This window comes from Eschrichtius robustus, chromosome 15, assembly GCF_028021215.1.
Source record: "Eschrichtius robustus isolate mEscRob2 chromosome 15, mEscRob2.pri, whole genome shotgun sequence".
NCBI classification, from domain to species: Eukaryota; Metazoa; Chordata; class Mammalia; order Artiodactyla; family Eschrichtiidae; genus Eschrichtius; species Eschrichtius robustus.
Window position 1 is genome coordinate 89366080 of NC_090838.1, and position 24233 is coordinate 89390312.

Here is a 24233-nt window from a genome sequence, read left to right on the forward strand (position 1 = left end):
CCCCCTTTTGGCTTCTGTTCCGCCCCTGCCCTTGAGCACTTGTATTCCCCATGTCTCGCCACTGCTCTCAGGTTCCTTTACTCCATTCATTCTCCCAAAGCGACGTCTTTTCTAGTGATTGCAGCCGCTACACCTGTGCTCCCGATGATTCAATCCACACAGTTCAGTCTCTTTCTAAAGCACAAGGCACTCGTTTCCAGCTACATCCTGGACCCCTCTGTTTGTATCCTCCGCAGGCACGTAACCAACACAGCAACCCACCGCCCTCCCTCCAAGCCCGCATCCCAAGCCTCAGTCAAGGCTGCCGCTCTGCTCTGCGTTGAAGACCTCACCCCTTGGAGGCCTCTCCAGCTCCTTCCTTTCCTTCAGCCTCCAATCATCCCCAACTCCTGCCAATTCTCCAGTTCAAATGTCTGAATCCACCCCCTCTTCTCTGTTCTCGGTAAGACTGTGGGGTCTGGCCCTTACTATTTTTCACCTGAGGATGCCTGCACCTTCAGATCCCACCATCCCTGCTTTCAGACCTTGAGGACGTCCTGATTCTGACACAATACATCCCACTCCCGATCGGCATAGCAGGCTCTTCCAGCGCAGCTTTCCACGCCGGCCCAGTCGCTAGCCAGTGTGCTCTTCTCCCTTCTCACTTCCCTTCCCGCAGGAGGGGGCCAAGTTCTAACATCAGAGGATTGCCGTCTGGTGGTAGGCAGCTGCGTTTGCAGATGGGGAGAGTAAGCGGATAAAAATGACTCATTGACTATGCTCACTACGAGTCTGCAGACTGACAACCTGTTTCCACTGAGCCCTTCATTCTGCTTCTCCATCATCTTTGTTGTAGTCTCAACAACCTCCCAAAAGATGCCACACCGATCTCTCCTCCCATTCCAGCTATCAGCCACACTTCTGTCCCCCATCTCTGGAAGCACCAAACTTCACTTTTCTCTGACACTTTCTCACCTTTGTACCTTTCATACCGCCCTTACCTACCTGCTCTGCTCCGCAAACTCCACTTGTCTTTTAAATCCCGGTCAAATCCAGCTCCACTGTAGAGCCTCCCCTATTCTGGGGTTTGCTCAAGAGCAATTTCCAATCAATTATTTACTCTCTTTTTTTCCCTAATATAGCATTTTATATAAGTGTGTGCGTGTGTGTGTGTGTGTGTGTGTGTGTGTGTGTGTGTGTGTGTTAGATTTAATTCATTAATCCTCTGGAATTTATTTTAACTTATAGTGTGAAATAGGGAATTTTTTCCAGATGGATAGCCAGTTGTCCTAACCACCATTTACTGAGTAGTTCATTATTTTTGCACTGATTTGAAATACCACCTTGACTCTGTATTAAACTGGTCTGCTTCAAGACTCTATTTCTTTCCATTGATCTATTTGCCTGTTGGTGGATCAATAACAAAATGACTACTACAACATAATTACTATTGCTTTATAGTACATTTTTACATTAACAAAGTATCATTCTTTTTAAAAGAAATTTCTTGCATATTCTAGAATATTTTCTCTCCCAAATTAATTTCAGAATCAGTCTTAAAACTCTATGAAAAGTCATTTTGGAAATTTAGTAAGGATTATCCTGACTTTATAGGTGAATTTGCCATTAGTTGAAACTTTAACAACAGTGAATGTTGTCTAGGATCATGATGTACCTTTTCATTTATTCACATATTCTTTTATGTCCTTTGGTAAAGTTCTGTACTTTTGTTTTTTAATATAGTCCATATTTATCCTTTGGTTTAGTTCTCAATATTTCATAGTTTTTAAAGCTATTTACATTTTCTAATAAACATTTTTCAATTTGCTTTTGCTCGTGTCTAAGAAAATTATTCCTGAAAATAGTTTTCTTTAAATCTGGCTGTTTTGTAACTTTTATTCATTCTGATAATTTGTCAGTTGATTCCTTTGGATTTTGGGGGATAGATAATTGTATCATTTTAAGCAATGAGAGTTTCCACCTTTTACTTTGTATTTCTTTTTTTTTTTTTTTTTTGTACTGAATTAGCTAAGAATCCCTGTGTTTGTGTTAGTCTGGTTGGGCTGTCATAACAAAAGACCACAGACTGGGTGGCTTGAACAACAGAAATTTCTTTTCTCCTAGTTTGGATTCTGGAAGTCTGAGATCAAGGTCCCAGTAAGATTGTTTCTGGTGAGACCTCTCCCCTCTGCTTGCAGACAGTACCTTCTCACTCTGTTATGAATTAGAAATTTTTTGGCAAAATACCACATTTTAAGTCATAAATAAATAGCCCATTCTGAGCAACTTCCACCAAAAATTATTCTCCTAATCCTTAAAGGCAAAAATTAAAGATATGCATGGTGGAAAAAATCCTAAAGCTATTACGCATATGCTGTATATGTTACACTTTTTGCAAGACAGCTGACTTCATTCTTTTTCCTTCTTCTTTCTATCTCATATCCAATCTTAAGGAGGCTCTTTTTAGAAAAAATTAACATATCAACTAAAATCCCACACTCTTACTGATGTGACCTTGGGTCCAAATCCCTTCTCTGCATCCTTGATGGCTTGGTGGCTTTGGCAAGTTCCTTAATCTCTCCCAGCCTCAATTTCTCCATTCATAAAATTAGGAAAGAAATACATTCCTTATGAGTTTTCTGCAAAATTACATGAAGTAACCTATGTGAAATCCTAAATAGGACCTCAGTAGATGGAGTAATTTTGTTATTACTATTAAACACTGTCATATTTTCTTGAATACTGATTAAATTTGAAATATTTAACTTGTTCATAGAAATGAATCTGGAGAAACCATAAGAAGTCTAATTTCTAACCATAATTAATTTTTTAAAAACCTTAACTGAACTTCTGAATTTCTTCTAATGTTATATCCAGGACTCCAGATTTTGTTCTCAGATGCACCAAAGACTATAAAACATCCTTTGTTAATGGTGGAGAATAAACAGCTTCTTATAAAACAAGACTTCATCATCCAAGAGTTTACAGATTTATATCCAGTGATTTGATTAAAAAAAGAAAAAAAGCCTTTTTTTGAGTCAGAAAAATGTTTGTGAAACCACTATAGAATAACAATTATGACTCTCCAGTTTTTATTTTTATTGCTGGGTTGAAAAAGGTGACTCTACAATGCCTACACCAGGAGGATATAATTCTACAAATAAGGGCCCAGAGTGACATTTATGAGAAAAGCCGAGTCCTCCTGCGCAAAGCTGATTGGTGCTCAGTCAATGGGCTTCAGGGCGTTGCAAATAAAGGCACCTTCTCCACTGGGCTGGCCAGACGCAGGGCCGAGTGTTGTCTCTGCCTGTGGAACTTCGGGAAATGCTCAACTCCTGTCCCAGCAGAACACATCTGTGGCCAGCAAGGAGAAACCGCACTTTGAAGATGAAACATCTTCTTGCCCAATTCCCGTCCATCTTGGCCATTTATTGCTTCTGCCTACTACAGATTCCCTCCTCAGGTAAGGGGACCCCTTCAACAGACCCCAGCTGGCCTGAGCTCTAAGGAAGACTGGGACAGATCTTGACCTTTCAGGGCACTCCTGGAGGGAGTCTAGCTTGATTCCCTCACCTACCCTCATTTCTACCCTTTGGAAATGGCTTCCATCAGAGAGGATGGACAGAGCTAGATGCCGCAGCCTTTTACCAAAGGAGGTTACTTTCCCCTGTGGAACTGCCTTTAAACAGCTCCTGTCCCAAGGCTGGCCCCAGGATGTGCCGCTGAAATTGTGAGGAATGTGAGTCGGGGGACGACTCCAACGTGTTAGCCATTTATGCTCCTGGAATTCTGAAGAGATGAGAGCAGAGACGAGCTTACAAGTCCCAAAGACTGAGGATTGAGCAACAGTTGGAGAAGGGCGGTGTGGGAGCGAGCACAGGGAAAGGGAATCTTCTCCTAGCTTCTCCTGTGGGCCTGGCGGGGAAGGTGAGGGGGTTGGGCGGCGGGGGGAGAGTCCCAGGGAGCGCAGCTGAGGCCCCCTGTCTTCCAAGACTTGGGCGCTGTCCGAGGTGCTGACCGGACGTGGGTGTCTCTTCACCAAATTCTGAGAATCAGTGCTTTTGTAGGGAACAGGGGTTGGGTATGGGGTCCCTAGTCGAAATTTGTTACCCATCTCCAGGTAGCTCGCTATATGATGCAGGATGTGGTAGAAGCTCCAGATGGAAACACAGATTATTTCAAAATTTTAGAATTTTCCATTAGAATTTTGGTTTCAGGGAGTAGAAAATCTTTGAAAATATATTCAAACAGAAAATATATTTCAAATAGCATGCTTGTTTTGCCATGTCCTGTAGTGTAATCACAAAGCCTGGGCATTGCAAGGAAACGTGGAGGTCATCCAGTTTAAACTCTCAGGAGAGCAGGGATCACCTCTATGATTTCCCTAGTTGATTACTTTCAGTGACACCCAACTCACTACCAGCCAAAGTCAGCCAGTAGCTGCCTCCCCTGGTTTCCAATAGAATCTTGTTTTGGAAATGTCTTACTACCTTTTATTTACCTGTCTATATATTTATATCCACGTCCCTCTTTTTCCGATTTAATTTTCTGTTCCCTGAGGATAAGGTCCCTACGGTATTTATCATTGTATTGTTAGCACAGAACCTCTTAATAATTCCTTATAAGATTGGTTTGAATTTCTTTTCATTTTTGAACAGCTCCAATCATCACAAACTTCTTTACACTGAGCTGAAATCTGATCACATGCAACTTCTAACCACTAGCCCTAGTTCTGCCCTTTAGGTATATACAGAATAAGATTAATATTTCTTACGACCGTTCTCAAAATAGTTGATGGCAGTTAACCCACACTTCCTAATTTTTCCCTTTGCCAAAGAAAACTGTGCTCAGTTCCTTTAACTCACAACAAATCCTATCATTTCAAGTAGAACTATTACCTTTCAAGGTTGGGACACTATTTTTTGAATCCAGCACAAGATTGCCTCAGCTTTTCCTTGGCTCATAGTGAGACTGCAGGGAGCAAAATATCACTCAGTATTTTTTTAAAAAAATACTACTCTTGAGCCAGATATTCCCTCAGATTTTTAAAATCTAAAGTCAGGGTCTTATATTTATCCCATTTAATTTCATCTTCTTAGTTCTGACACATCCAGTTGATTCTTTCAGTTGCAGTATTAGCTTTTCCTCCAAGTGTTGTGTGACATGCAAATGAGATGAAGACTTCATCTAGGTCAGATAAAAGTTGACTGGTATGGGGTTCAGCTGCACGCCAGCAGCAACCTTCCCCATATCCCTATTCCTGAAGAGTCTGATGAAGCAGAGAGACAGGTATCCATATTTCTTAAAAGTTCCAAGAGTGACTCTGATGCATATACTTATTGACACCATCTCTTGATAGCCTGTCCTTATATATTCCATCAAAATGTTACCAAAAGTGGGGTCCAGCTGCTCACCACTCAAAAGCCAATACAGAGGCAAGGTTGGTGGAAAGGAAAGCTTCCTTTATTTCAGGTGCTGGCAATAGAGCGGGGAGGGTGGACAAAGGCCTGTCCAAAGGCCGACTCCCCAGCCCCCTCCCGACAATCAGTGGGCAAGAGCTTTTATAGATGGAGGGAGGGGGCTACTTGCAGAAACAGTACGGTCAGCTCTGACAGTCATCTTGAAATTGGTCATGTGGTGGTCTGACCAGCATCATCTTGATTGTTTTAAGTATAGTTAATCTTCAGTTCTCGGGTTAGGTTGTTCCCATTTCCTTGAGGCCAGTTCTCAGAATTGTGGCAGCTTATGTCATGGCTACAGTCTGGTCATCATGTAGTTAACTTCTTCCACCTGATGGAGGTTTTAGTATCTACAAGACAGCTCACAGGATATGGCTCAGAATATTACCTATAGCCTTTGAGAAGGAACTAAAGGTCCTTGACTTTGCTTAATGACTAAACTATTTTTATTTAGTCTTTTTGGGCTGTTTTCTTTTGTTTCTGCATTTTCTCACTTCTCGGATTAAACTTATCTTTTGGCTAAAGTTTTTCTACAGACAAAAGGCAGGAGGAGGCCATGAGGGGGCAAGGACCATAGGGCCCTGATCCATTTCAAAAATACAAATTAAGTTGTTACCTAGGTAATTTTTTCCCTCTCTCCTAACTTGCTAACTCTTGTGCTGCTAACTCCTGGTAAATAAAAACCATGCAATATTTAATTAACTTTGGTACAAATCTCAGATTTGCTAGTGGTAGGTAGAGGAGTGTTTTCTTTAACAATCCTTCTAACAACATGGTATTAATAGAATCGCTGTATGCTTTTCATGGTAAAGATTTAAAAGTTAATGCTGGACTTTCCTGGTGGTCCAGTGGTTAAGAATGCATCTTGCAATGCAGGGGACACCGGTTTGATCCCTGGTCGGGCAACTAAGATCCCACACGCTGCAGGGCAACTAAGCCCACGCACCACAACTACAGAGGAGCCCACGTGCTGCAACTAAGACCCGATGCAGCCAATAAATAAATAAATAAATAAATAAATAAATATTAAAAAAAATAAAAGTTAACGCTACAACCTCTTTTCTCCTAATAGAGATTTTTATGATTTCTCACAATAGGATTTCCTCGACCTTTAGCTGATCCTCCAGATGGCTTGGATATTGTGAAGCTTGAGGTACACCACTGTTCAGTAATGTGAGATTTTTATTTAGCCTTAGCCTTGAAACTATCATGTGGATAATGTTCACTTAAAACTATTTTAAGATCAGATTCTTGGCTGCAGCAGAAACTCACTGTTTTCATTTTCATGGCTTCATTTAAGTCATCTTGGGAGTTGTGTTGAAATTCATGGCCACTGTGTGAGAAGATAATGCAACGTTCATAAATGAGACAACTTTAGAATTTAATTTTAATTTTAATTCTATTGATTAAGGAATTTGTACTTATCTTTGATTCATTTTCCTCATTTTTTAGCAGCTGGCATATTGGGCAACTCTTTCTAGACAACCTAAGGTAAAAATATTAATATACATATGGTAATTCTTTTATTTATAACAGTGCACCTGCTTACACCATAATTGATATCTGTAAATAAGCACACTCTTTTGCTACCTACAGGAGAATTCTGTGTGTATGTGTAAGTGTGTGTGTAAGAATACAGTTTTAGGAAATAACGAGTGAATCTCCTAAATACAAATGACCATAAAATATTGGTAGTTCATCTGCATTCTTACAATGATCATAATCACATATACATATCATATGCATAATCACATATATACATAAAATTACATGTCACGTGGGGATACAGTAGTGACCCAAACAGACCAAACTACCTGCTCTCATGGAACTTATATTCTAGTTGGGGAAGTAGTCTCCAAGACAGATAGATAAAATTTTTAAAATATTTTTTTCTCTAAAAAGAAAAAAACATAAAGCAAGGAAGGTGCATATGAAATCTTGAGAGTTGGTGTTCATCACCTGGAAAATCATCTTCAAATTCCTTGTTATTTTTTGGTTTTTTGGCTTGAAAAGTAATGGTATAAAGTTGATGAACATGATAACAAAAATATTTGCCCAATAGGTGTCCAGAACACACACACACACACACACACACACAAACACACACACACACTTCTGTGAACAGATGCTGACAAAGAGACCGGAAGTTGTAAAAATAGTAAATACTTTCTGCTGATTTAGAAATGGTGATCATAAGGAAACAGAAAGTTAATGTCCACTGAGCCTCTGCTATGAGTAATTTTGGTTCATTATTTTGTGTGTGTGTGTGTGTGTGTGTGCCCATATGCACGTGTGTACATGTACATGCATAACAGAGAGAGAAAGAGAGAATACGTAAGTATTGGTTACTGCAGAAACCTTCCCCAAAGTCTGCAGGAAGATGTACCCCCAGCAACAAAATTAGTTGTTACTAACAACTTTCATTTCTGTCTTGATTGGAGTTTGAGCTGATTCAACAATGTTTAGATGTAAATGAGATGAGATCAATAGTAACCAGATATTTACAACATCATTCACAGTACCTCTTTGAGTAGGATATACTGCCAATATAGCTTTTCCTGGGCTGTCATCCATGCAGACAGAACAGGGTGGTGTTCTAACAAGGATTTAGAAATTAAAAGCTGGACTTCCTGCAAGAACAGTGAAGATTCATGTAGAAAGCTTTTAGGGAAAAAATTTGGTCAGTATGAACCAACCCTAAAACAACTGAATTATAGGGTATGCCCAGCAGCAAATTAAAAGTTGCAGTCATTATTTTATCCCACCTCTTAGTTAGATGGCTATCTGGGAATTGATTAGGGTATTGCTTCAATGCATCATAGAGTGTGTTTTTCCCCTGAAGATTGAAAAGGTAAAATAAGATTAAGTTTTAAAATAATGATATTGCTGGCAACTTTCCTTTTAGCAAGATTCTGCATCAACTATAGTCTTATTAAGTTTGTATAATGGATTTCTTTTTAGAATGCCAATTTATTTCGTAATATTCAGGTAAATCAGGAAGGTCCCCGGTGTAACTTCTACTGGAAACCTGCCCCAGTAAAATTCCATGTGACTTACCCTCATCATTTTCTTTCCAGGATAATCAAGACATATACAAAAGGGTGAGTACCACCAGGCTAGTAACAAGAGCATGCAACTACCACATTTACAGCAAGTGACGCTTAGAATTAAAATCAACCTTTTTTTTCTCTTATTTAGTTTTTATTTCATTACTCCAGAACTCAGGAGCCGACGCATCCAGTTAAAACTGGGGTCAGTATTTTATCGTAATCATCTTTCTGTAAAAGTCACTCTCCTCTGCACGCCTTTGTCCTTTCCCATTTAATATATGCAGATAAGTAGAAAAACAGGGGCCTTCCAGAAACTCTGGGTAATAGCTTTCTAGGTGCTTTTTCCTGGGGCTGCAGGGATTCTCTCTCTCCCTCTCTGGGGAAGAGGTTGGGGGAGGTTGACAGATCTGAAAAGCTAGAGAATAAATACAGAAAAGGAAAAATTAGTAAGAAATAACTTTTTATTATGCACTTAAACAGATGTACAAGAAGCCTGGTAAAGACTGAGCTCTATTTACATTGCTCCATATTACCTTCTGTGATTTAAATTCTGAAAAGTGCTTTGTGAAGTGTGAAGTACCACATTCCCAATAGTGATCCGTGGGTGTGCATCTTTCGTCACTGTCACAGTGTGTATGTGCTGTGGGAATAAAAAGCATCACCTCTAACTTTCTTATTATAAATTGGAGTTACCCTCAGGAACAGATTGTTGAAGTGAATTTCTGCAGGGTATGATTTGGAGAATATTGGGAAGGTCATAGAATAGAATTTTTAGTAGAATTTCAATCCAGTCACAATGATTGAAATTCTACTATTAGAAAGTCACTTATTTATATAGTCAAGGCTTTCCAAGTCTTCAGAAAGATCCTTAAAATAAACAAGTACCAAGCAAAATGTTTTTCCCTTTGAGGCAAAGACACAAGAGTAGTATAGATTTAGTAGTGGGGATCAGGTAAGGATGCGAATAGTATCAAGACAGGCCATGGGCACTGCAAGTAGAGAAGGGTCAAAAATGGAAGGGAAAAGAGAAAGACAAATACCACATGATATCATTTATATGTGGAGTCTAAAATATGGCACAAATGAACCTATCTACAAAACAGAAGCTGACTCACAGACATAGAGAACAGACTTGTGGTTGCCAAGGGGTGTGGGGAGGGGGGAAGGATGGAGTGGGAGTTTGGGGTTGGCAGATGCAAACTATTACATTTATTAGAATGGATAAACAACAAGGTCCTACCGTAGAGCACAGGGAACTATATTCAATATCCTGTGATAAACCATAATGGAAAAGAATACGAAAAAAAGAATATATATGTGTATAATTGTCACTTTGGTATACAGCAGAAATTAATACAACATTGTAAATCAAATATAGTTCAATAAAAAAAAAATTCTTTGTAGCCTAAAAAAGAAAAAAAAAAAGAAAAGAAAATGGAAGGGAAGAGATAAACTCCGTGTCTGTGACACGAATTAACTTTTACTCTGAGCCAATATACTCAGGGAGGATTCACAGGCCTAGATGAGACAGGGTATGTATGCCTGAGTGTGTGAGGGCAGTCACGGATGAGACCTACAGGAAAATAAAATGCATGGGGGCGGTGGTTATGCATGCTGCCCTTCCACCTCGCCCCTTAGATAAGGAGAGCACACCTGGGGAGCCAGAGAGGATCTTCATGGAGATGCTTCTTTGAGGCGATGCACTCCACACTAGAAGGACTGAATGTTTGGGATTAATGCCGACACAAGTCTGTTTTACCCTAAGGGAATATTTTTAAGTGGTGTGTTGGAATGAAATGTGCTAGCAAGGCAAGCGGTTCTTTATTGAAATCATAAAATTTCAGGCTTAGGCTCGGAAATGGATTTTACTCTGAAAATTAAACCCATTTGTAAGGGGGTGAGCAGACAGGAATGCACATAGCCCTGGGCCTGGGCCCGGCGCTGTCTGACCCTCACCGCCTCTTTGCCGCAGTTTCCTCCTGTGCGTTCTCTAATGCGTCTGGCTGCCAAGCTCGCCAACCAAAGGATGAAAAGATTTCGGCAGCGCGTATGTACTTTTTCCTTCCACCATATTTTTACGCCACTAAAAGTTCACTTAAATGGTGAATGCCTGTTGTCCCCTTGGGGCTCACTGGTGTTTTCTCCTCGTACAAGCTCCACACAGTGGCTGCAGGGCAGGGAATGGGGGAGAGGGGCTGTGGTCCAACTCCGTGACCATCGTCTCCTCGTCTGCGCTCTTCATCTTTTTCCATTTTAGTTTTTGTGTTGTTTTTTCACTTTCCCTGGCCCTTCCTCTTCCTCCTCGTGACGTAGACACTTGCCTTGATCATATACTCTGCTTCCCATTGTCCCACCTGCCTTTTTATTCTTATCGCAGAGCTTTGTTTCTCAAAAAAAAAAAAAAAAAAGCTCTGAAACTAACACAACATTGTCAATCAACGATACTCTAACATAAAATTAAAATTAAATTAAAAAAACAAGACAAATTTTAATTAAAAAAATTTAAGTTTAGAAATGACTAGTTTCAATAATAGCTGAACCTGTTCAAAATGTCCATCAAGGTTTTGTTGCGTGGTAGCAAAACAAAGAAACAAACACAATGTTTTGGACACTGTGAGTCCAAGTAGGGTGAACAACTCATTCCAGTTTGCCCAGGACGTTCCTGGGTTTAGCTCTGAAAATGCCAAGACCCCAGAAAATCGCTCACTTCCTGAGAAACCCATTGGTCATCCTAAGCACAGGCCACAGTTTGCCTGGATACTGATGTCAGACTTCCAGGTTGAGTCTGCCTCCATCATTGGGCCAGATCCACAAGCAAAGATGAGCTGAAGAAGCTGAAATGGCATATCCTTGGACATCTGCCTAGACCAGGAGTCAATTTCAAGTCGAGGCTGTTGGGAAGAACAAGCAAGTTTAACATTGTCCTGGACCCTAAGGGTAACCCAACCAAGAAAACACACTTGCCTTCCTGAACAGAAAATTGTAATTGGCTGCATGGTTAGCTGTTTTCTTGGAAGGCATTTTGCATCTGACTTCCGGCTACCTTAGAATGGAATCAGGGAGGGGCAGGATCACAGTACACTGCAAGCCTCGGGGATGAGTTTCCTATTAAATGAACCTGGGCCTCATTCCTTCACAGGATTCCGGTGCTGCTGCAGAGGATTTTACCAAGAAGGTATGTCAGCCCTGAGCAAGCACCACCCCCCAAAAAAGATCTACTTCTCAAGAGAGAAGGACGGGGGGAGTGCTTGGAGCCAGGCCACCTTGCAGCCCCTTTAGATCACTTCTGGAAAGAACTGGTCTCACACTATGCCCTAAAATTCTCTGAGGCTGAGCATCTAATTTTGGGTTTGCCTGGGCTTGTCCTGGAGCAGAAAGGAATCATGGAGCGATGCCCTTGGACGGTACTATTTCGTCTCCGTTCTTACAGATGCGTCACCTGGGTCCATCTGCACCTGGAGATTTGCTTTCTGGCTCAGAGGCCCACAGGCCAGTTGTGCAAACTTGGGGAGGGGTGCCGCATCTGTGCTTCCCCAAGTTGACCGTGCACCGTAAACACCTGGGACCTTGTTAAAATTCAGATGGCTGGGCCCCAACCCCAGAGATTCAGTGGGCACCTGAGATTTTGCATGTCTAACAAGTTCCCAGGTGTCGCTGATGTTTTGGGTCTGGGGACCACACTTTGAAAACCACTACCATAGACATCTTTGAAAGATCTTCGGCACAGCGTGGTTGCAGAATGGTTTGTGTTTTTATATTGCAGGATCGCACTGCCACCTTGGAAAGACCACTTTTCCTTTTCAGGGTAAAGCATATTTCCGCTTCTCTGTTTTTCACCCCGATTCTCTCCTACCGCTCCAATTATGGAGTTACTGCAGAATGAGCCCAGCCAGGCCCCCATGGCGAACTGGTGAATCATTAGGGGAACTTTCTCACCCTTACTTAGGGGATGACTCGATGCTTGGAAAGGAAAAGGTCCAGCTGGACACAGGCTGCGCACACCAGGGCTCTGGGAGGAGCTCAGGGGCGGGAGGCGGGAGTCCTGCTGATGGACAGACGCGCAGGCCAACCAAAGTCGGAGTCCGTGTTCCAGAGCCTGAAGGTCGGGGACGCACGGCCTCAGATCACAGTGGAAATAGGAGTCTAGGCGTCCTTTTCCCCAGGGAACTTGGAGCTTCTTGCAAAGGTCACAGAGTCACAGATGATCTTTTAATTCTTGATCTACCACTCCCTAGCTGTTTCACCCCCTAGATCTTCAGTGTTTGCATCAGAAAAACGTGCGAATCAGACTAGACGTGTGCTCTCCATCTGCATTCTGTGGTCATCGGTGCTAAGAGGAGATGCTCTGCAAAGATCAAATACGATCGAAAACACTGCACCTGACACTCTCCGAGCTTTACAGAGCATACCATGTCCTGCAGGAAACAACCTGTTTAACTTGGCTCAGTCATACTTTTCCCAAACCCCCATGACATCCCAAGTACACCTTTTAAATCTGCATGCCCTACTAGTGGTTGTTTTCTGGAAAGTACTTGCAGAAACAGTGGGTCTCCATGATGTCTTTAGAGTGAGAGGTCCTGTGATGCGCTGTTTGGGGATCGTCCTGCCACATAAACAGAGGCTAAGGGGTGGAGTGGTGGGGTGAGGGACAGTGTCAGGGCCATAGGAGCAGCAAGGGTCCTGGAGCACTACCCCAGAGGATCCACAGAGTAGCAGTGACTGGGGCTCCCCAGGTGAGCCCGCAGGGAAGCTGCTAATGCCTCAGTTAGGAGAACAGAGCCTTAGGGCGTAGGGAAAGGATCTGGAACCAAGAAACAGATTTTAGGCAGTTTGGTCTCAGTACTGTAAGCTGCTCCTTTTTTTTTTTTTTTCAGCCAAGGAATGGAAGGAACCTTGACCTTAGCACCTGGTAGGATCGTCCAAGGTCAGCCTCATTGCAGCTCTTCTCCTCCAAACAAATGTTATCTGTCTGACGTGGGGGAGTGAGAGGCAGCCAGAGGGGTGATAGTTCCAAGAAAGGGGGGCCATGTGAAACCCCTAAGGGGCTCCTCTGCCCCCTCCCTTTCCTGCTCTCAGCATCACAGAGACCCCACTGCAGCCTGGCACTGTCCCAAACAATGCAGCCTCTGCTTCATGCCAGCTCTTTGCAGGTGTGTTGTCTCCAGCAGTGGCTGTGAGAGGACAGAAGCTCCACAGCTTTTGTGACTTCTCACCTGGCCCTTGTGATGGGGCAAAATCCACCCTGGCGTGCTTGGCGGGGAGAAGTTCTCTATAGTGGGAACCAGGCCAGGCTGCTCCCTCCATTCAATGGGGCTCTGAGACCAGGGGGTGAAATCTGGGGAGATTTCTTGGCTTCTGGCCCGTGGCAGTTCAAGTCCCTGCACACGGGCAGCTCTGGCCTCCTCTGTCTCTCATGTTGATGTGGTCTCAGGGACATGAAGCCACTGTCCTTCAGAGGCATCCCAGCCTCCCTCCTGGAGCCCCTGGACCAACTGGCAGCGACTGGGGCCCTGGCAGCCCAAGGTGCCTGAGAGAGCTGTCCAGATGCTGGCGAGCGTAGCTGCCCTGGCCAAACTGGGAAAGATGTTCCCTGAGGCCACAGCTCTCACGCTGACCTAATGGCCTGATCAGTTACAGCAACACATCTTATGAGTACCAATTATGGGCATTTATGACATGCCAAATTGAGGTATTTTAAAATATGTTATATAATAACATGACCCTGGGCCTCATCTCCATCCTGATAATGATTCAATCTGACCTGTACATTTTTCTTTTTTCTTTTCAGAATTCAGCGGCAAAGGGAGTCTGGATCAGATGAGGCAACTGAGCATTTATTTTGAACACACATCAAATTTCTTTCTGTGAACAGTATTTAAAGAGAATTCTCTTGCTCTCTATTCACTAGAATATTCAGTTGTGTAAAAAATAGAGTAGCATTGACACAATATTTTCATTTCTTATTTCTTATCGGGTATATTTTTTAAGTAATAGGGTATGTATGATTAAAATGTGCTGGTTTTGGTGTTGTTTTATCATGTTCCGACAATCTCGTTATTGTCGAGCATTGAGAGAACAAGCCCGGGAGAAGCCTGGCTGGCTTCAGATCCTGACTCCGCTTTCTGGCTGGGGGACGGTGGGCTGGTCACTTTCATGGTAAAATAACAGCACCTTCACGTCGTTTTTGAGATGACTGAGGAGATGGTCCACATAAGGGGCTTAGCATGATGGTACCTAGTGAGCACTCAGGGAGTGTTGGCTCTAATTATATCTCAAAGATGAGTTTTGTTACACAAATGGTACCAAAGGGACTTGCCCTATGGAAGCTGCTCCTATATTGCTGACCAAGGGCTTGAAGTTACAGCATTAAGTTGATGTATACCAACTCCAATATGATCCAGCAATCCCACTCCTGGGCGTATATCCAGACAAAACTATAATCTGAAAAGACACACACACCCCTATGTTCATGGCAGCACTATTTACAATAGCCAAGACATGGAAACAACCTAAATGTCCACCAACAGATGAATGGGTAAAGAAGATGTGGTGTGTATATATATATGTGTATATATGTATATATATATATATATATATATATACACACATATATACATATATACATATATATATATATATATATATATACACAATGGAATATTACTCAGCCAAAAAAAAGACTGAAATAATGCCATCTGCAGCAATATGGATGGACCTAGAGATTATCATACTAAGCTAAGTAAGTCAGAAAGAGAAAGACAAATACCATATGATATCACATATGTGTGGAATCTAAAATAGGACACAAATGAATATATCTATGAAACAGAAACAGGGTCACAGACATAGAGAACAGACTTGTGGTTGCCAAGAGGGGAGAGGGGGTAGGGGAGGGATAGACTGGGAGTTTGGGATTAGCAGATGCAAACTAGTATATACAGGATGGATAAACCACAAGGTCCTACTGTATAGCACAGGGAACTCTATTCAATATCCTGTGATAGTCCATGATGGAAAAGAATATGAAAAAGAATGTATATATATATATATATATATATATATATATATATATATATATATATATATATATATATAATGTATATATACACACATATATGTATAACTGAATCACTTTGCTGTACAGCAGAAGTTAACATAACATTGTAAATCAACTATGCTTCAATAAAATTAAAAAACTAACAAACAAAAAAGATCCCACATACCAAGCCCAGACTCCTCAAGAAACTATGAGGCTCAGGCCTTTACCTTCTCAGGTGCCTCCTCTATAAATGATATTTGAGGGGCGTGGATGCATGGAGGGGCCCCGACGATACATGCCATGAACCTACACTGCACTCAGCCTTCTCTCTTTGAAGGCTCTCAAGCTTCTCATCAAATTTAAGAGTCCTCCTTTTAAAATGTCATTTAGACATCCCACTTCTAGGATTAGGTTTTTATTTTCACCTTCATAAGCCTTTGCCATAAGTCTCAAGCCTATTTTCTGAAACAGAATATTTTAAGACCCCTCCGTAGACCCTGCCACAAAAGATGAGGTGAGCTAGCCCACTTCCATGAGACACTGGGCTGCGCGCAGGTCCAGCTGGTGAGATAGAGGTGCTGGCCCCTAGGTCTTTCGCTAAATGCCAGAGTCAGAATTCAAACCCAGGTTTAACTGGCTCCAATGTCTACAGTTCTTCACCACCATGGGCTGTCTCCCAGGGACACGGAATCAGCCCTTGGCTGGGGTCAAGAGTGAGATTGTTTTCCTCACTTTATATTTTAAAGGCATTGGGTCTTCACAGAACGAGTTGCCCAACCACACGTGAAATTGTTTACATCAGTCCTTTAGTTTGAAACTTTGGGCCTTTAGGATAATATGGTTAAAATAAGAAGAAAGAAAACAACTTTCAAGTCAATGATGAAAGATGAAAGACAAACAGTGAATGTACCAAATAAGTTAGACACCTAAGTAGAGTGATTTTTAGATCTATTATGAAGAGTATCCTAGCTGCCTTTAAAATGTCCTGAGTAGGATTTATTTTTATAATTAAAAAATCACACTTTAACCTACATTTGAAGTGATTAAAAGCATCAGATCATAATGCAATATCAAGGCATTATTTATACATGATTTAATTAATAAGATATTTCCCTTTAGACCTTATTACATGCCTTCCATACATTGATGGTGCCATTTATGATTTGATCACACCTTCTACCCAGGGTCCCTCCATCTAGAATATCTTGTCACCATTATGTTTTCCTCTAGTGCTGGGACAGTTAATGTTTGTGAATGTTGTTAAAAGACTGATGGTTTTTAATTAAAGTTAGACTGAACTGGAAAAAAAAAAAAAGAGTGAGATGGGATGAGGGTACAAGGTTGAGCTGCACATGAAGTTACAAAGCTACAACCGCTACCCCCTCAGCCCCTGACTTGTTAGGTATAGATGGTATACCTAGCGCAAGATCAGAGTGAAGCAAGAGTTCATCATGGCCAAGGAATGCCAGAGCTATTCCTGATTCGGGGCCAAGGAGGGATCTGGATGAATTGGGGGAGGCTAAGCAGGGACCCTACCCAACCTCTGCTTGGAGTTTCAGATTCTTTTCCAATTCAACACATTTAGGGAATTCCCTGGTGGTCCAGTGGTTAGCGTTCTGCACTTCCACTGCGGGGAACTAAGATCCTGCATGCCACACAACGTGGCCAAAAAAAACAAAAAATAAAAGAAAAACAACAAAAGAAACCCCAACCATGTTTAGACTCTCTGGCTTTCTTAGTCTTTATAAAGGTATTTATCTTGTCTACCTCAATACCTGAAAGAAACAAATTTTCCTGGGCCAAACAAACCCCATCCAAAGAGCTGGAAAAATACCTCTTCTGGAAAGGTTTATTTTTTTTGCTCAATTCTATGATCTCTTTGTTGACTCTTGGTATTTCAGTTTAATATTAAAACCATCAATTTGCCTCAAGAGATTAAGTCACAACCAATAGAAACCCTGAAGAAGAGGCAGTAGGACCTATTTTATTTATAGCCTTATTCTTTGCCTTCCAGACATTGGTGAAATGGAACTTAGAGGGCTGCTGTAATCAAGCAGAGTCCAGAAGAAGAGGTTTCACTGCACAGCAGCTGCAGAGATGCTAGGGCTCTGGGCAGCCGGCTGGTAGACCATATGTCTGCAGGCTCGGAGGAGGGGTGGTTGAGGGAAGAGCTACCATTTGTCACCTTCCCAGGGAAAACTCACCTTGACCTGAAGCAGGTGAAGAAGAGTGGGGAGTGTTTGTGGGAAGGAAAGCCAAAGGGGAGTAATTTTTTTTTTTAAGATTTTTTTTTTTGATGTGGACCATTTTTAAAGTCTGTATTGAATTTGTTACATTATTGCTTCTGTTTTCTGTTTTGGTTTTTTGGCCGTGAGGCATGTGGGATCTTAGCTCCCTGACCAAAGATTGAACCTGCAGCCCCTGCATTGGAAGGCGAAGTCTTAACCACTGGATCACCAGGGAAGTCCCCCAACTACTGATTTTAACTGTGCCCTTTCAAATTCCCTTTTCCTATCTCTGAGCAGGCAGCTCTCATATGTTTTCTAGATATACTGAGTTATTTAAGTCCAGTCTATTCCAACTGGCCTATCTAATTTAAATCTCATGCCCTCTGTATTCATTTGCTAGGGCTGCCATAGCAAAGTGCCCCAGACTGGGGGGCTTACACAACAGAAATTTGTCTTCTCACAGTAGTGTGGGCTAGAAGTCTGACATCAAGGAGCTGGCAGGATTGGTTTCTTCCGAGGCTGCTCTCCTTGGCTCGTCTTCTCCCTGATTTGTCACGTGGCCTTCCTCTCGTATCTGTGTCCTAACACCCTCTTCTTATAAGGATGCTCGTCATACATGATCACCTCTTAATTACGTCTTCAAATACAGTCACATTCTGCGGTACTGGGCATTAGGATTTCAACATACGAATTTGGGGGGTACACAGTACAGCCCATAACACCTTTCTGTACCCAGCGCGGGGGTGAGGAGGTGCATTGGGGAAGCAGGGAAGGTGTCCTGCCTCTGGACTAGCACCCCTTCCCCTTTAACAGCCCCTCACCCCTTCTGTGTCGGGTTTGGCAATGACAATGGAGGAAGAAGGGGAAACTTCTTTTTGCCTGATGACCAGAATTTGGTGTCCTCTGCTGCTTTTCTTGCCACAAGTTCCTGGTCTGGGGCTCTTCCAGAAAGGGTACCCACGTGAGCTCCTCGGGGGTCTGTGGTGAGCAGCGTTTCTGCACAGCTCCCTGGGAGCTGGTCTCTTCACCTCAGCAGAAGCCTCAGTCCCTCTTAAGTGCCAGAGACCCCTCACCAGACACCCAGCCCTCTTTGAGTGCATCAGGTATGGGGGTCCATGCCTGGCTATTTCTAGACTCCCGGAAAACTTGTGTTTCCTTGGCAACCGAATGATGGCAATGCAGGCTGTTCCAATTCCCTGCTCAGGGTGGCACAGGGGCAAACCTGCTTGTCTACTGTGTCAGCAGACAGCTAACTAGTTAATAAAATGCAAAGGCAGGTAACCCACAGCTTAGAAAGTCCAAGGGAGGTGTCTGATCCGAACTGATCAGCTCTTTAGAACAAGAGGAGTTTACTTCTCTCTGGCCTTTGTCTGGGCTTCAAGAGCCAATCCCTAGACAACAGGAGCAGGCCCACTGCCCTTCCACCAGAACGATCACTGCGCAGGGAGCAGTGAGGACCCAGCACTGCTTGTCCATCCCCTGAGGACAGTGAGTCCTTGGGGATCTAGAGGAGTCAGTTAATGAGGATCCATCCTGGGGACAAGGAGTTGAATGTGGGAAAATCCGAACCGTATTTTGAGGCTGACTTACAGTAACAATTTCTGAATCTTTACCTTCTTTCCCTCCATCCTACCATGACTCATCTTGATATTCTAAGTCACTCATTTCCCGGGGCTCAATAATGGACTTGCACATACTTGTGAGGCTTCAAAAATCATCTGACACAACAAAGGAGCCTGCGTTTATTATTATAAAATGAATTCTAATAGATTCCAAAAACAAAAAACAAAAAACAAACCCAGACAAGCCCTGCCTCTTTTCTTATATAAATTTGAGCCAATAACAGATTTCACAGAGAACTTCAGTGACAGAATCACTGGTAAGAATAACCCTGGACTTTGTTTCGGAAGACCTTGATGTGGTCTTCCTTCCAACCCCCCATCTTTTGTCCTCAACTGTGAGACGTTGAGCAGTAACCCAATAAAAGGAAAATACCTACTATTTCACATGGTTGCTGTCTTTATAAATCATGTCATATTTATTATATATTTGAAAAATCTTTAAAAACCAAGTTCTGGACAAAACTATAATTCGAAAAGATACATGCATCCCTATGTTCATAGCACTATTCACAATAGCGAAGACATGGGGACTTCCCAGGTGGTCCAGAGGTTAAGACTCCATGCTTGGGGGCTTCCCTGGTGGCGCAGCGGTTGAGAATCTGCCTGCCAATGCAGGGGACACAGGTTCGAGCCCTGGTCTGGGAAGATCCCACATGCCGCGGAGCAACTAGACCCGTGAGCCACAACTACTGAGCCTGCGTGTCTGGAGCCTGTGCTCTGCAACAAGAGAGGCCGCGATAGTGAGAGGCCCGCGCACCGCGATGAAGAGTGACCCCCACTCGCCGCAACTAGAGAAAGCCCTCGCACAGAAACGAAGACCCAACACCGCCAAAAATAATAAATAAATAAATAAAAATTAAAAAAAAAAAAAAAGACTCCGTGCTTCCACTGCAGGGGGCACAGGTTCAATTCCGGGTTGGGGAACTAAGATCCCACATGCTGTGTTGTGCGGCCAAAAAAGAAAAAATAGCCAAGACATGGAAGCAATCTAAATGTCCATTGATATATGAATGGATAAAGAAGATGTGGTACATATATACCATGGAATATTACTCAGCCATAAAAAAGAATGAAATAACACCATTTGCAGCAACATGGATGGACCTAGAGATTATCATACTAAGTGAAGTAAGTCAGAAACAGAAAGACAAATATCATATGATATCACTTACACGTGGAATATGAAATATGACACAAATGAACTTATCTACGAAACAGAAGCAGACTCACAGACATAGAGAACAGACTTGTGGTTGCCAAGGGGGGGATTGGAGAGAGACGGTTTGGGAGTTTGGGATTAGCAGAAGCAAACTACTATATATAGAATGGATAAACAACAAGGTCCTACTGTAGAGCACAGGGAACTCTATTCAATATCCTGTGATAAACCATAATGGAAAAGAATATGAAAAAGAATGTATATATATATGTATAACTGAATCATTTTGCTGTACAGCAGACATTAACACAGCATTGTAAAGCAACTATACTTCAATAAAATTTTTTTAATTAAGAAAAAAACAAGTTCCATACAAAATTGAAAAATGGCTACACATCCTATATCAGATGGTGGTAATGGCAATGATTGAGGCATTGCAAGCATGCAGGCGACTGTCAGCTCTTGAGGGTTCGGAGGCCAAGTCCAGATGGTCTTTGACAGACAATCCCTTCCCAGCCGCCTCCTCCAGAGGAACACATGGTAACCACCACCATTACCCCAGTTTGAATAACCAGCATGAATAATCATGACTTAATAGGACAAGACATCCTTGGACTCTTGGTCTTGCATGCACACAGTGATCTTTCTGCCCTGTTTATTATCTCACAGGATGTGCCTAATACGTAACCACTTAGGTTCAATCTAAACATACCTGTAACTAAAATACATTCTAAAGTGCAGTGATGGTCATTTGCAACATAGCATATACCCTACGTTGAGACAGGGGCTGTATGACACTGAACATGGCCAAGAGTGTGATCACCCCCGAATCACAACTCCTAGGTCCGGACCTTTGATTTCTCCATCAGTCTGTGGGGAATGAGCTGGGGAAGGAGGACACCGTCCTGGTGATGGACGTGAAGGCCCACGTCCTGCTGAGCTCCTTCTGGCTGTGCACAGCCCGCTGGATGGGATTGGACCTGATCTTGGGCACTGGTCGCCCTGCTCTTCTTGGCTTGCAGAGCCCTGTTGCTGGCCAGCTCCGGCATGAGGGCCGAGGGGTAGGGCAGTTTGGCGGCCATGTAGCCAGACGCCACCACGTCCACTCTGAGTATCCTGCCCCTCTCCAGGTGGCCATGGATGCGGCCGTGGGAAATACCGACCTGCTTGGGAGGCTTTGTTCCTCTTGGCTCCTGGCTCCTTCTGGACACAAAGGGACATGACTTGTAGAAAGTGACTAGAGGAAAGAAATCGACAAGGTCAGGCAAGAGTCCTTCAAAAACATTTGAGCCGACAGGGAACAAAGAGATAAACAATCCTGTCATCAGGGAGCTACCAGCCTAAGGAGGTAGGCTCAGGGAGATACCATAACATGACGCTGCAGGTGCAAGAGGATGCAAAGGCATCGGGTGGGACCTTAATCGGGTCCCCACAAGACACAGGTGAAGGTGCATTCTTGTGCCCCGCCCAGCCTTCCCTTTCACATCCTCAGTCATGGGCTTCACTGCTTCTCCCTGAGGGGAGTGATTCAGGTCAGTAACGACGGCAGGGCTTTCGGGAGTACTGTGGCGCCAGTAGTTTGTAGAAACCAGGTCTCCTGGGGCTTCCCCGGTGGTCCAGTGGTTTACACTCCGTGTTTCCAAAGTCAGGGAACTAAGGTCCCACATGCCACGCAGCGTGGCCAAAAAACAAAAAACAAAATCCAGGCCTCCAGCTCAGCCGGTTTCCTTCCTCTGTCTGCCAGGGAATAGATAACAAACACTGGTAGCCCTCCCCAGCAACTGGACACATCTGAATTCCCTCCCTTCTGCTGCCTCCACCAATGAAGCAAACTGGAGAGATGCTCTGGGGCCCGTCGGGAGCCTCCCTTGCCTCTGAGATGCTGCTTGACACAGCATTTTGCTGTCACCACTTCCCCTGCATCAGGATCTCAACAGACTTCGGACCTCTGGTCTCCTTATTCCAGGGTGAGCCACAAGCCTGCAGCCTTGTTAGAAACACGGAGCAGACTCTGGTCTCTTCTGTCAGGAGTGTTTTCACATTCTCTGGAGCTGAGGGGTTGCAGAGCATAGAGCTGGTTCCCAGAGACAGGGTCACCCTGTCAATCTCGGGGGGCAGGGCCCTGGGGGGTTGGCAGGTGGGATGGCTGTACCCGCAGGCAGAGGCGAAGGTAAGGGTTTTAGAAAACCCTCCATCTTTTAAAGGAAGAGCAGTGGAGGGTGCCTGGGGCAGTATTTGCCCACTTTGATTCCAGTTCTTGGCAAAATCCAGTCACCACTCACAGCCTTGGGAGCTGACTTAGCTGAAAAAGACTTATTAATGAAATAGGGTTCTGAAGTGTGTCACCTTGACGCTTCTAGAAGAACTCTGGGCGAGCACTATGAGAATGCCTTAGGGAAGATGACCTCCAGGTGCTGAGTTCACAGATGGAGACGTTTCTTGGGCTTGATGGTCCCTGACGGTCCAGCAGTAATGTACCTCTTACCGGCATCTTCAACTTGTCATACGTCACTTCTCACTATGAGAACAGTATGTGTTCATTACATGAAACTTGCAAAGTACAGAAATGTAAATAAAGAGTTTCCTGTTTGCCTACCACCCAAGGAAAACCGTTAATATTGTCACGCATTGCTTTGAAATCTTCTATTTTTAATTTTCAAATTAATGTTTGTACCAACTAAAAGCATATCTGTTACCAGAACTAAGGAAGCCACAGACTTGGTTCCCAAAGGAAAACATTTCAACCAGGACACAATTTCATCACCGGGAGCCTCCTGCTTGCATTGACTGAGTGAAAAGCAGACAACCTTTGTGCACTGAAACCCACTAGGGCTGCTCCAGGCAAAGATTCTCATTTATTTATTTACTTTGGCCACATCGAGCAGCATGCAGGATCTTAGTTCCCTGACAGGGATCGAACCTGTGCCCCCTGCAGTGGAAGTTTTAACCACTGGGCTGCCAGGGAAGTCCCAAAGATTCTTATTTCTAACCCCTGGGATCATTGCCTTTGTTAGCGCCTCTGCCGGGATGCTTCCAGAGGCTAAGGTGACACACCTGGGCATCAGTTAGCATCCTCTTGAACACACACTTCACATTCAATCATCATCTCACATGGGTGATGCCAGGATCCTGGGACCTTGGTCATGAATGGGACAGGTAAGACAAGTGGGGAAGAATCCTCCCCAGACCATAATCATTGATGGTGACACCACAAAAGGGTGTAGCAACCTTCCTAGCAAGAAGAGGGTTGCAACAAGATTTGAATCACAATTCAATCATTTTTCAAAGAACAAAAAAAGCTGTGCATCAAGACCCTTGGCTTCAGTCACTTGCTAACTGTGTAACTGGATTAGGTTACTTAAACTCTGGCAATCTCAGTTTTTCATTTGGAAAACTGGAGCTAATAATATCTGTTCTACTGAGTTGCTATGAAGATCAAACAAGAAATGAAGTGAAAATGCCTGCTGTAGAGTAACCACTCAAATGCTAGTTTTGTTTTTTCTAAGTGTTGTCACATAGCCAGGCTGAGATCAGGAAAAGACAGCCGTATATTTTGAGAGATTTCAGCAGGCAAAGAAGTGCCCCTCCCCCAATCACCTCCCCACCATTGATTGACACGTGGAATGTCTTGGTCAGAAATTCATTCCAGTGATTTCTGTCATTGTTCTCCCTTCAAATCAGAGCTATATTTAAATCA

General features: G+C 43.2%; 1 protein-coding gene across 1 annotated transcript; it reads left to right on the top strand.

Annotated features, from left to right (window-relative positions):
• The first annotated feature begins 3366 nt into the window (after positions 1 to 3366).
• Positions 3367 to 13401, top strand: NMS (neuromedin S). The gene is made up of 9 exons (XM_068565112.1): positions 3367 to 3442; positions 6536 to 6591; positions 6891 to 6929; positions 8516 to 8539; positions 8637 to 8690; positions 10461 to 10535; positions 11628 to 11663; positions 12252 to 12293; positions 13363 to 13401. Exons 1-9 carry the CDS (start codon positions 3367 to 3369, stop codon positions 13399 to 13401), a joined length of 441 nt encoding a protein of 146 aa, XP_068421213.1.
• The last annotated feature ends 10832 nt before the right edge of the window (positions 13402 to 24233 follow it).